The sequence below is a fragment of the Gambusia affinis genome, linkage group LG08 (genome assembly GCF_019740435.1).
Source record: "Gambusia affinis linkage group LG08, SWU_Gaff_1.0, whole genome shotgun sequence".
Taxonomy (NCBI): Eukaryota; Metazoa; Chordata; class Actinopteri; order Cyprinodontiformes; family Poeciliidae; genus Gambusia; species Gambusia affinis.
In genome coordinates this window covers 26,715,387-26,728,407 of record NC_057875.1, presented here as the reverse complement: position 1 = coordinate 26,728,407, position 13,021 = coordinate 26,715,387, and the positions used below count along the sequence as shown (strand labels likewise).

The 13,021-nt window shown below is 38.9% G+C and overlaps 1 protein-coding gene across 6 annotated transcripts in view; it reads left to right on the top strand.

Annotated features, from left to right (window-relative positions):
• Window positions 1-11,770, top strand: part of mgat4c (mgat4 family member C) — a 134,579-nt gene extending 122,809 nt beyond the window's left edge. For all 6 annotated transcript variants that reach the window (XM_044123984.1, XM_044123986.1, XM_044123985.1 and 3 more), the window contains 3 exons: window positions 4,653-4,801; window positions 6,107-6,254; window positions 7,791-11,770. In XM_044123984.1, coding sequence (XP_043979919.1) covers window positions 4,653-4,801; window positions 6,107-6,254; window positions 7,791-8,947 — 1,454 coding nt within the window. In that variant the 3' untranslated portion in view covers window positions 8,948-11,770. The remainder of the gene's footprint in view (window positions 1-4,652; window positions 4,802-6,106; window positions 6,255-7,790) is intronic.
• Window positions 11,771-13,021: the final 1,251 nt, after the last annotated feature.

Below are 13,021 nucleotides of genomic sequence, written 5' to 3'. Positions count from 1 at the left end.
TATACTCAGTTTTAATTACTGTTATTTCAGTTCTTATGTTTGCTTCTTTTGGGTACCTAAAATATGTTCCAGTTACAGTGTTAAATGTTCTTTAGATTATTATTTTCTTTGAGTGGGTATACTTGCATTAGTAAGCTATTATTCTTATTATATTAGTTAAAAATATCTTAAAAGGACAATATTTTCATTTATTGGAATAATTTCTGGGATAATGTATCGTCCAGTAAAATGTTTTTGTGACAGGCCTCGCTGAGAAAATCCCTGTTGGTTTTGGCACTTTCCAAAAAAAAAAAACCTAGGCTAGCTAAAAGCACCAAAGAATCCTTCACTGGCTGTAAACCTTTTGTGTGGCAACATTTTGGGACAGATGAGACTCAAATGATAAATAAACACTGTGAAACTGCAGCAACTGACTAGCAGTTAGCCACAAAGAAAGCTTAAAGAATCTGAAATTAGTGCTGCTTTACAGGACTGCAACAAGAATCATTAAAGATTACAGTGTTAAAAATACTCACCGTGTTTGGAGGTATGACTGCGGACTGTTCAGTCGACTGAAAAATAACTTCAGTGTAACAAAGTGTGTGCAGCTAATTATTCTCCTGCTACTCAGGGAGCATGAATTCATCTCCGTACTCGGTCTCGTCTCGGTGTTATTTCCCTTGTTTGTCATTGTGTCTCCCTCGGGTCCTCATGTGTCGCACAGCAGCATAACTCTCAGCCTGCTTTGATGTCAGGGACTGATGAGGGGAAGCTTTACGGCTCGGGGCCGTTTCCAAACCCCCACGGCACTGCCTGGGATCCTAGCAGGTGACATTTTCCTTGGAGGATTTCTGGACAATGTTTGTTTTGTTTTTATTATTCTTTTTTTGGATTTATTATCTCGTCTCATCTCGAAAATACTTATCACAAAGAACGCTAGCATAGCGTGACGATACATAAAGCTAACACAAACAGCAGGAGTGTATTGACTTCATAAATCACAATGCTTTCCAAGAAATCTTAAAGAAATTGAAAGCTTAGTTGCAATGACAAAAAACATTGATACGCTTGGTTTTTGTTGCATAGTGTTTTCTATTTGAAGTGATAGCATGGTAGGATTTATTGAGCATCACTAAAGTATTGAGACCTGTTGTTCTTTTTTTGCCATGTTACAACCATAGACACCAATAATTCATAGAAGCACCTCTTACTGTAAGTATTTTGAGGAACAGTTTTGTAGCTACAGATATTTTTGTCCAGTCTTCTCAAACTCAGTCACTGCATGGATTACATCCGTGAAGAACAGTTTGCAAGTCTTTCTTCATATTCTCATTAGGATTTAGACGGAACTTTGACTGTTTGTTCACTGATATTCTTGTACAGATCTGCAAACCATTCTACATCTGACCGATTCATTGTGATTCTACACCTTGCTATGAAGTATTGCCATTATTTATTTAAATTCATATTTAGAATTCCTAATTGCACTTTGTGAATTATTTGAGAGGTTTGTTTCTTTTTTTTAAAAAATTTTTTTCATTTTTGACCAACGTAGTCAACCTGCTGCTTTGTTAGTTTCCATAGTATGTTAATCAGCTTAGAGTTCCGCTCAAATTTACTCTGAAACAAGCAGTATTCCAACACAGAGTTTACCATTTTAAAATCTCTGAAACTGCTTTTTAAAGCCTGGGGTGGTTTCTTCACGACGTGTATTTAGAAAGAAAAAAAAAATCAATAAATAAACATATTTCTCAGAAATTACTGTTTGTCATTGTTTTTCATATTTCTGCTCTTCCGGCTGCTTCCCGGTTTTCCTGTAACGCATCACAAATCAGATGCACCAGATTTTATTCAATTTATTTAGAAGTTTATTTATTGCAGGGGTCTCAAACTCCAGTCCTCAAGGGCCGCAGTCCTGCAGTTTTTAGATGTGCCACAGGTACAAAACACTGGAATGAAATGGTTTAATTTCCTCCACCTTGTGTAGATCAGTTCTCCAGAGCCTTAATTATTCTATTCAGGTGTGGTGCAACAGAGGCTCATCTAAAAGTTGCAGGACTGCGGCCCTTGAGGACTGGAGTTTGAGACCCCTGATTTATTGGATGTAGTGGTATCAAAGCTTATATATTATACTTGCGAGACTAATAAAGAATTATCTGATCTTTAAAGGAACTGAATAAAATGTCCTAAAGCATCATTTTTCATCCAGTCTTTGCACTGCCTAGTGTTCTGTAAAAATTTATCCAATGAAGATACATTGACGTTTGAGGTTAGAATGTTGCAGTGCAGTAACCTATTAGAGCCAGAAATGTTTTTGAATTGGTTAAAGAAGCTGACAGATGATGCAAGATAAATGCCCACTATTTGTTGGCAGAGAACAAATAAAGAAGCATTGTTTTGGTGTATTCAGCCCACTTCTGAATACAGAATACACACACACACACACGCCCCCACGCACGCAGCGTAGCAGAGTGTATGATGGACATATAACAGCTCCAGCCTGCTGGTAGGGCGCTCTGAAAGAGTGCCAGAGAAATGTGACAGACTGTACGACAGACGCAATGACACGGCCCTTTAAAATACACAAAGTCCTTTTCACTGCTCTGGGTTCAGGCCACAAGAGTAAACACCACACACAACAACCATCCTGACGGCAAACTCATACCGTCATCCGTACAACTTAAATCGGCATAATTTTCCCCTATTCCAGTGTGTTCCAGGAACGGCAAAGAGCCCATCATGACACTGTGGATCTGAGCCTCTGGTAAAATCAGAGGCAGCAGAAACGAGCTTCTCTGCCCAGCCGCGCCTCTGGCTGTATCATCGTCTCATGCTCTTCCTCCCCGGAGCCCGTGCTGAATTATTAAACGAGGAGGCACATATCTTTGTCTTGTTTCGTTAAGATAGACATCCAGGACTCGGATCTATGAGGTCGGTCCTTGTCTCAACATGAAATCACGGATGACTTTCAGCGAACGTGCGTGTGTGTCGTTCGGGGCGTGGCGTCTCCTGAGAGAGGAAGCAGCTGCGGCTGAGTTCTGGCTAAACGAGATGAGACTGATGACTCGGCGGCGGTGAGTGCTACCTGAGCTGAGCGCCAGTGTGTCGGGATGACTCGGCCGGCTGCAGATTCCTCCAGAACATTCCTAACCATTGTCACAATGCAGTCCTGCAGAATCCTGGAGACCTACAGCGGAGACCAGACAGCACACAGTCGGTTTTAGGGTTTTAAATAAGAGGACGGTGTGAAATGGTTTAGTTCATACCAGGTTCCAAAAGTATCTGCGTTGAACATCAAGTCTATAAGCGCACAGCAGATTCCAAAGTTGGGTTGTTCATTAAACAAAAACCAACACAAAATGGTAAAACTGTAAAGTCTGCCCCAAGATTCAGAAAATTGCAAAGACACAATTAGCAGGCTCCAAAAGTATATAAAATAATTTTATATGGGATTTGGAGGATTTCTGTGAGGTTCCTTTTCCCACTTGAACGTCCGTTAGACTTTGTCTACGTCAGGAATCAATGTCAACCAAGTTTCACCTGCTGGATGGATGAGTTCATTATGACATAGAGAAGTTTGTGTGCAAGGTGCCCTGGTCCCTAATTACTACACCCTTAGCACCACCTAGTTGGTATGTAGTGTTTGCGCTGATGTGTTTGATTTTCAACACGCCACAATATCTCTCTGCTTCTGTTACGTCTGTTTAGGGAACAGATAAAACCAAACTATGCAATCTGAACTTTCTTGCGGTTTCCCCAAGCATTACCCAGTCAGACTTTAAAATAGGATAATTTGCTGGAGACTGATAAACGTCTAAAATAGTTTTCAATTGTGAATAATCTTTGATTCCGTATAATACTGAACCTCAAACTGGAAACACCCCACTGATCGTTTTGACTTTGTGCAACACTTGCTCCTCTGAGGTCACGGCCGATGCCTTGACACTGTCCTGTGTGACCAGCAAACCGCTTAAACTGCTTTTCTTTAGATCTTCAAACACCAGATGATGACATTATTATCATCCTGCAGTATTTAGTATACTATTCATTGTTTTATCAGATAGATTTATTGCTATGTGATAAAACATGTGGATTAAGACCCCGTGTCTTAATCCACATGTGCTTTCTACCTACGGAGAGCGGCGAGTCGAGGGTGGACATGTTAAATTCAGTTTTCAAGTGTGCACAAAGAGGTATTGACAAGCCGAATCCCCGGTGATGCTGAGTCTTGGTGCGACTGATCGATGCGAGTGTGGCCATTGAACTGAGCTTGGACGTAGTTTGTATTCTGCTGGGCGTCTCAGAGGCAACAGCAGCACATCCTGACGCTCAGTTGTTGGGAAGCAAAAGACAAAAACCACGTTCCTACATTTGAAGTTGCGTTCCCAGCTATTTAAAAAAATTTTATGTAGTCAGTCACACATGCAAGGTAGCCCTGGGAACTTTTGCCAGCAGTAGAGCTCTAGAAAGATTGCAAGTTGAGCCATCAGAGTAGTGATTGTGTCGACGGTTGTGGGTTTGATTCCAGGTTTCTCCTACAAACGATCAGACACGGATCAGCGGATGACTTAAATGAGTGTGGACAGTTATTTAACCCCAAACTTTCCTTAAACAGCGCTCCAGATTGTAAAAGCCGCCACATCCTGATGTATTTCTCTCCATGTTTCCCTCAGATCCCATCGGCAGTGTGAGAATGAGACTGGTGTGGAAATCCCTGGACAAGATGAGGTGTCTGAGGAAACGCTCCACCATTCCCTTCCTCGGCTTCCTCATCACCTTCCTCCTCTTCTTGAACCTCTACATCGAGGATGGCTACGTGCTGGTCAGTGATGAGAGCTGCCATTGGTTTTATTCACTTACCGAGAGTCTTCTGGGCGGAGGTCTGAACAGATCCATTCAAACAAACTCCAAACGTCTTTTATTCTGGTTCCCATGAAGCGGTGGGCGATATTTACTTAATGTTATGTCGCGATATTTTATGGTTCTCTTCTGATAACAGCAAAAGTTACAATAGCAACCATTTATTACCTCTTTTTTCAGGTAGCTGCATGGCTGTGATTTTATGACGAAGCATTAAAAGCTGCACAAACACAAATATTACTCTTGAAAATCATTCCCATTTGGAATACGCATCTTTAGGACACCGCTCATGATTTGTATCAATAAACTGCAAGCAACAGCTGCATTCATTCATATATATCATATATATAATCCCGACAATGTGCCTGTCTTGCTGACAAATTTCAATGAACGATAAATTGTCCCAGTAATCATTGCAATATATGATAATGTTGTTTTTGAGACCATTTTCAAATAATATATTGATCATGGCATGATGATGCAAGTTTGCCCTTTCAGTGACTGGAAAATTTTAATCTTGTGAAGAGCACTGCATGCTAGAACTGGAAGATATTTCAAATGTCCAAAATAAAATTGAACAAAACAATAAATAAAATGGAAATAAAGTCCGAAAACAACCGAAACCATAAATAAAACGCTTTTGACAACTCTGTGGTCAAAATTTCCCTTCAAAGTTAGTCATCAGAATGGGAATGATTTAGCTGACTTTAATCTATCATGTGATCAATTGATTAATTGATTAAATGCTTGTTGCTTCAGGTTTACCCGACAACCTGTACTGTTTTGGGGAGTTTTGAACATCATTAGATGGACGAGGATCATGATAAGAAACTTATTCAAAATGTTCTAAGAAACTTATCACGATAAATGATAAACAATACGATCCTATAAATTCCCCATTATTCCCATGTTTTCCATGTTTATAGAGAGTTTGAGTTGAAATATTGGTGACTTGGACCCAAAAGGAAATCCGCCACATGATTTATTGTTTATTTATGATGTCATCAGAATTTGGGGGAAAATCACATAATCTGTGTTTATTTCAGTTATTAAAAGGCGGTTTAGCATTTTGGTCATTTTCATGCATTCTGCAAACAGGCTGTGGAAGGGGTTTATCTCAGCCGCATCCAAACACACATTAGGAATAAAAAAAGAAATATGTTCTTTCTTTTTTTCTTAATTATTCAGAAATACATGCTTTTATTTGGCTGCTTCTCTTTGGTGTGCCTTTCTTTCCTTCTGTTCTAATGTGCTTTTCATGTTGCAGGAAGGAGATAAGAGGCAGCTCAGGGAAGCGTCGGTCCATCCTCCCAGCTCGGAGCGATACGCTCACACCTTCAGAGACCTCAGTAACTTCTCTGGAACCATTAATGTCACATACCGCTATCTCGCCGGCACGCCTCTGAACCGCAAGAGTAAGTCTGAAGGCTCCCTCTTTAGCAGCGGCTTCACATTAACCCGTCTCGTATCTGAGGAGGCGGAACCGAATCAGTCTGATTTAAAGAAGAGAAGAATAAATGATTCAAAGAGATTCTTTGTTTTGGTTTTGAACTCGGCAAAGAGCTCACCTCAAGCAAGTCATGCTCTATTTCCAAATGTTATAGCTCCAAAATCATTTTGACCCAGTTGTCTTATCTGCATTTTGTCAATTTATTTTGCTCTTTCCATGCAGTCATGGGAAAAACCCAGTTCACGTTTGCCACTTCCACATAATTTAGAAAGGAGTCAGTAATGCTTTGTAACTTTTTTATTTTAGATAATTGTTGATTCTTTCTTTTTTTATGGTATCAACTGCACTCTTTTCTTTTTTTATACATCTTGTTTTGTTTCTGTGTTTCTGTTTCTTTGTTCACTTGATCTTAAAACTGGTATTTGATTTGTTTATATCACAATTCTAAAAAATAAAAACCTCTTATGTGAGGTCATAAATATGCAGTGCCTATAAAACGGATTCACCTGCAGCCTCTAGATATGCAGCCTCATTGAGACATATTCACAGCCAAAGCTGCATCTGCTAAATACTGACTTGAAGGAATTGCATTTGCGATGACTAATTTAGTGTAACAATTTTGAGCTCTTCCTCTTGTAATTTTATAAATTTATCAAAAACATACCTGGAGTGTAGCCTTGATTCTTTCATGCAAATTTGAGAAATCCTTTAATCTCCACAGCAACTAAACAGCTGTGAAAATGCCTGGGTGGACCTACCTCCGCCTTCGAGGACGAAGCTCACAGAGCAGCCCTTCCCCACTCAGTTCCTTCAGACTAGCCAGCAGGAATTAGCAAACAGCTGGTGGAACTGAGAGGAGCCATGTTGTGATGACTTCCTGAAGAGTTTCAGAAAGAGCAGGAGTTTCTTAAAGAGACAGAGGAACCGTTTCAAGGCGTTAAATTTGAAAGTCAAATTACTTTTGATATATATTTGGTAGAGGTACAGCACTTTTATAACAATGTAAATTTACATAGTTTCTTGATTGTGCTATATAATGACACTGTGTCTGGAAAACTGAAAATACTGCTTCTTTAAAGGGTTTTGTTTTGTCAAAAAAGACAACATTTGTTGATTATGATTGATTTGTAAAAGAAATAAAACTGGTAGAACATTCAATGGGATGGATATTTTTTATAGAGTGTTTTTTTCTCTGAAGCATAGTGGTATGTGTTAGCACAGTCTTGGAAGGAATATAAAGTTCAAACTGAGAAAAGAACAAAACCTAAAGTTACTGATATTTTTCATGGGGTGTTGTTGGTTTTCCCCTATGGCAATCTTTAAACAATGTTTCTTAAACTGTCCCCACATACACAGAAATTCTGATTGTAATTCATCATTTCTATTCTCACTTCTCCAAATTTCATCAGGGAATAATTTTACAAATACCTCAGATCTGAATGGCAGCATTGCTTTACATTTACTTCACTCACTAAAATATGTTTTCACATTTTATTCGCAGAGTTCCTGACCATTGGATTGTCATCGGTCAAGAGGAAAAGGGGAAACTACCTCCTGGAGACGATCAAATCCATCTTTGACCAGTCCAGCTACGAGGAGCTGAAAGAGATTGTGGTTGTGGTCCACCTGGCGGACTTTGACCTGGTCTGGTGTGAGAATGTGGTGCAGGAGATCACCAGGAAGTTCGCTCACCACATTATAGCCGGACGCCTCCTGGTCATCCAGGCCCCAGAGGAGTTCTACCCGTCTCTGGACGGCTTGAAGAGAAACTACAACGACCCGGAGGACAGAGTCCGTTTCCGCTCCAAGCAGAACGTCGACTACGCTTTCCTCCTGAACTTCTGCACGAACCTGTCGCACTTCTACATGATGCTGGAGGACGACGTGCGCTGCTCCCGGAACTTCCTGACGGCGCTGAAGAAGGTGATAACCTCCAGAGAAGGCTCCTACTGGGTGATGATGGAGTTCTCCAAGCTGGGCTACATCGGGAAGCTGTACCACTCCAGAGACCTGCCCCGCCTGGCTCACTTCCTCCTCATGTTCTACCAGGAAATGCCTTGCGACTGGCTCCTCATCCACTTCCGGGGCCTGCTGGCTCAAAAGGACGTGATCCGCTTCAAGCCCTCGCTGTTCCAGCACATGGGCTACTACTCGTCCTACAAAGGAGTGGAGAACAAACTGAAGGACGACGACTTCGAGGAGGACTCCATAGACATCCCGGACAACCCCCCAGCCGGCATTTACACCAACATCAACGTCTTTGAGAACTACGATGCCACCAAGGCGTACAGCACGGTGGACGAGTACTTTTGGGGGAAACCTCCCTCCACAGGAGATTTCTTCGTCATAGTCTTTAACAAATCAACCAAAATTAGCAAAATTAGGATTGCTACCGGGTCTGACGAACGACAAAGCGACTTTCTTCACCACGGAGCGCTGGAAGTAGGAGAGAAGTTGGTCGGGACTAAAAAAGGAAAGCAGTGCTCCTCTTACATCACGTTAGGAGAGTTTAAAAACGGAAACATCGAGGTTCAAGACGTGGACCACAAGATTTCATTTGACATTGAGTGCGTTCGCATTGTGGTGACAGCCAGCCAAAAAGAATGGCTCATTATCAGAAGTATCAGTTTATGGACTACACAACCACCCAGCCAATGAGAACTACACACAACCTCTCTTAGTAACCCATACAGGCTGTTTTTATTATTATTATGTGTTTTCTAGGTTTAATTTATTCATTTTGTATGTATTTATTGATTCTTCCTGCCAAATAAGTCTGTGTTTTTATACTTAAACGTTGTAACCTTAGTGGACCATTTTCAGTCATCCTCAAGGATTTCTGATCTAATCTCAATGTATTGAATAATCATAGCTTATTCTTCATATGGTAGTATTTGTATAACAACCATACTTTACCAAAACCTGATTACAGGAAAGAGACGTAGCGAAAAAGTGAGTAATCTGGGGTTTTGTTGAGTCTTTTCTTTGTTGTAGCAACGCTTCTTGACAATAACTTTTATTGTCAAGTCAGACTTTGGAAAGTCTGACTATTTCCTCTTTAATGGAAAGGTTGACGATGAGCACAGAAAAAATTTGTGAGACTCTCTGAGGTGGTGTGGCAGTATCTCCGTCATAGAAAATACAGAGTCTGGCCATCATTTGATCCGGATGATGATCAAAATGAGGTTCTGACACAAATTGGCTATTTCGTATCCGAACGGTTTGAGATCAAACTCTTTCCTCCAACATACCGTGTTCACCCTTACACAGCGGGGCTCGACCCGACTCCATCGAACTCTAGTGGGAATCAGATTTTGGTATGCTGTTTGTGGGGCCATCAGAAGCTGGTTGACTGACTTATGACAAATACTGGTGGAGAAATGGGATGGGATAGCACAACACTGTGTAATAAGGCTGGTGACGATCATGAAGAGAAGGTGTTGATGGTGTACAGTTCACCCATCCACTGCAGAGGCCCCCGTTTGTTAAATGAATACACTCTTTATTAACAGTATGTCTTGTTTTTTAAACTTCAATCATCCGTCTCAATAAATGTCACCAAAATAAATGTCAATACCAGAATAGGTTGTTTACGACCAGTATTAGGGCCATACAAAGAAAACATTTTTAAAAATTTAATTACGACAATAGTCTTATTACGAGAGTAAAATTTTAATATTACAAGAATAAAATCATACTACATGAATAAAGTCTACATAATATAATAATGTGAGGAATATGACAATAGAATCATATATTTTGACAAGTCAGCAGTATGAGATTAGAGTTGTAATATGATTTTTTTTCTTGTAATACTACAACTTTATTTTCAGAATTTTATAACTTCATGCGTGTGAGTGTCACGACTCGTCATCTAGAAGGAAGGCAGGTTGACCCAGTAGATAGAAAATAATACTTTTTATTTCCAGAACTCAGGCCCCGAACAACTCAACTTGATGAAAAGAGCGCAGAGAATCCCACAAACTACTCGGGTCTACGGTGAACTTAAACAGCTGGGGAAACACAATTAGCAAAAATCAAAACAGCTGCACTAATTAACCCCCAATAGGCGGGAATGAGGAAAAACAACTAACAACGAAAAACACATTCTGACAGTGAGTTTATTCTTGTAATGTTAGGACTTTATTGAATATTATCATCTTAATCTCACAATGTTATGACTTTATTCTCGTGATTTAATTTTTACTAATTTTCTTAGTGTGACCCTCCTGTTTTCTCTGATTCAACCCACACACTCTTCCCTGCTGCTTAACACACAAATGTACCGGTACTCTCCTTACATTAAAAGAGACTTTTTAAACAATTTATTACCAAGATACATTGTTACAACAAAGAAATGATCATCTACACAAAACTTTTATTACTTTTTGAATTTATTTTCCAATACTCTTCCTATAATTACAACCCACTACCAGTGAAGATCCAATGGAAATAAAAACCAGTAATAACCACAGAGGAATCGGGCAAGTGGCAAAAGGAACAACCTTTTATTATGGCACATGAATGCATCAATGTTACAAAAATTGTGGATTTTATTCTTAAATAAAAAAAAGTTCTGAACATCATCCAAAGCTAATGTTGGTAAAAAAAAATAAAAAAAATCCAAAGCAAGACCTTAAACATAACATATGTCTAGAAAGAGATACAACAAAGTTCTCTTTGGTCTCATAGTTCTTTCTTCAAATTGGGTCAAAATATTGAGAAAGTAAAACTAATCTGATAATCTGAATGAACCAACAAGAGTAGAGTCAGATGGAAGTTTTCTTTTGCTTTGCGGCTGCAAAACAATATCTGGTCGAAAAAGGAAGCGGAGATGGTCAAGAGGTTGGCAAGAAAAAGAAAAAAAAACACGAACAAGTTCATTTGAGCCACTGGTGCAAGTGATTTGAAATATTTCAATCTGACACAACTTGCTGACTGCAGTCCAGTCCAGTCTGGGAGAGGCTGCCATGTTAAGAATGAGGCTTGTGCATTAATGTAAAGTGTCTAAACTTTCTAATACGTAACATTAGAAAGTTGCAGCAATTGTTCTGTGTTGGTGTTGGTAATGAAGATGTGTGTCATGTCTGTTGGGTGGAGAGAGTTTTATTTTTTTTTCTGTGAATTTGAACTAAGGAATTCTGACTTCTCGTTTTAAATGCTAGGCTAACTGCCGCTAACAAATCATTAGCAGCGTTTCCATTACAAATGTGCACAAAACTTTGTCTATATTCTGCTCATGTGGAAAAAACTAAATTTTGCAAGTGCTCCGTTTCTATTAAACAGGAAACAAAAAATCACCCATGAATACGTTTGTTCACCCAATAAGTCATTACAAAAAACACCTCACCATCATCCTCGACTACTTCTTGTCGTTTTCTTTGTGGTTTACGCCAACATCTAATTGTTGATTTATGTGAATTGTCTGAAGCAAAAAGTGCTTCTATTGCAGTTTTGCCAAATAAACCAATTTGGATACGGCTGATACCTTCTTGGATTCCTCATTGTTGTGCAGAAAATTTTTATCCAAAAAGTATTTTTCAAAATTAGCGTGTTCCCATTAAGTAAATGTATATTCTAAAGGTCAAATTGTGCAGTTATATGGTCAATAGAAATACAGCTGTTGGTGTAGAGCAAGGCAATAAGGGAAAAGACTTACAGGTGACTACTGCAACTCCAAGCGCCTACAGAAAATATAGATGTAAAATTTGTTAGTCTGCTCATCGTCATTGACAACTCCCAGTTGGCTTTTTAACACAAAGTACTAGAAGTAGAAATTGTATTGGTGTGGAATTGTCCATGGGATTTGTTGGCATTAAAAAAAACACTCAGTTTTTCACCTCTCTTTAAATCTTTAAAGCACCAAAGTAAAATGCCAAGAAGTAATTTTTATTGATGCACTGTTTTCTTGTACTCTAAAGGATCTTTTTTAGGATCCAAAACAACATTAACTAATAAGTTTATTAATATATAATCGTGTATAAATCTGGCCAAGCGTATATCTTTTCTGTGTAAACTAATATACTTTTAATCTCACTACATTAAATCTACAGGGTTCATATTTCCCAGTCTTGTTGGAAAAAAAAAAAGAATTTTTCAGATGGGTCTTCAGATTCAGAAATGTGTATGTGAGTTAGTTATAGTGAAACATAGTGCAAAAGACAATAGAGCTACATCGTGTTATATTATAAAAACATTTCCTATTGAGCCGATAACCAGTTTTCAAACAGGTTGTGTTTACATCAGATATTTACAGCTCTACCTGGACCCTACTGGGTTGATTAAGACAAAATTTGCCAAAAGTTACCCCAAATTAATGTGGCATCTTGACTCCTGCCAAACTGAAGCTCTTTAAATATGCATGGATGTAGCGCTTGATACTGTGTCAGAATGTGAAATGTCTTATTTTCTAACAAGGAAACATATTGTTCAAACAATATCTTTTTGACATTTGCACAACAAGTTAATATATCCAATTTTAATGTGAATGGTCTTTGTTATAACATTATAAATGCATAATGTGATACATTGTGTACTGCAATAGCATGATAGTATATTGTAAAAACCTGAAAAACAATTATTTGAATACGGAGGTTTTCATTTTACAACATGATATTGCTTTAATTCTCTTTAGCCTGCTTGGCAGCTTTCCACTTCCACAAATCTGACTTTTTTTTTTTCCATTCTAAATTAGTTAAAAGAATTTTGGAGGCCTTGTCTTTTTACTGTCCT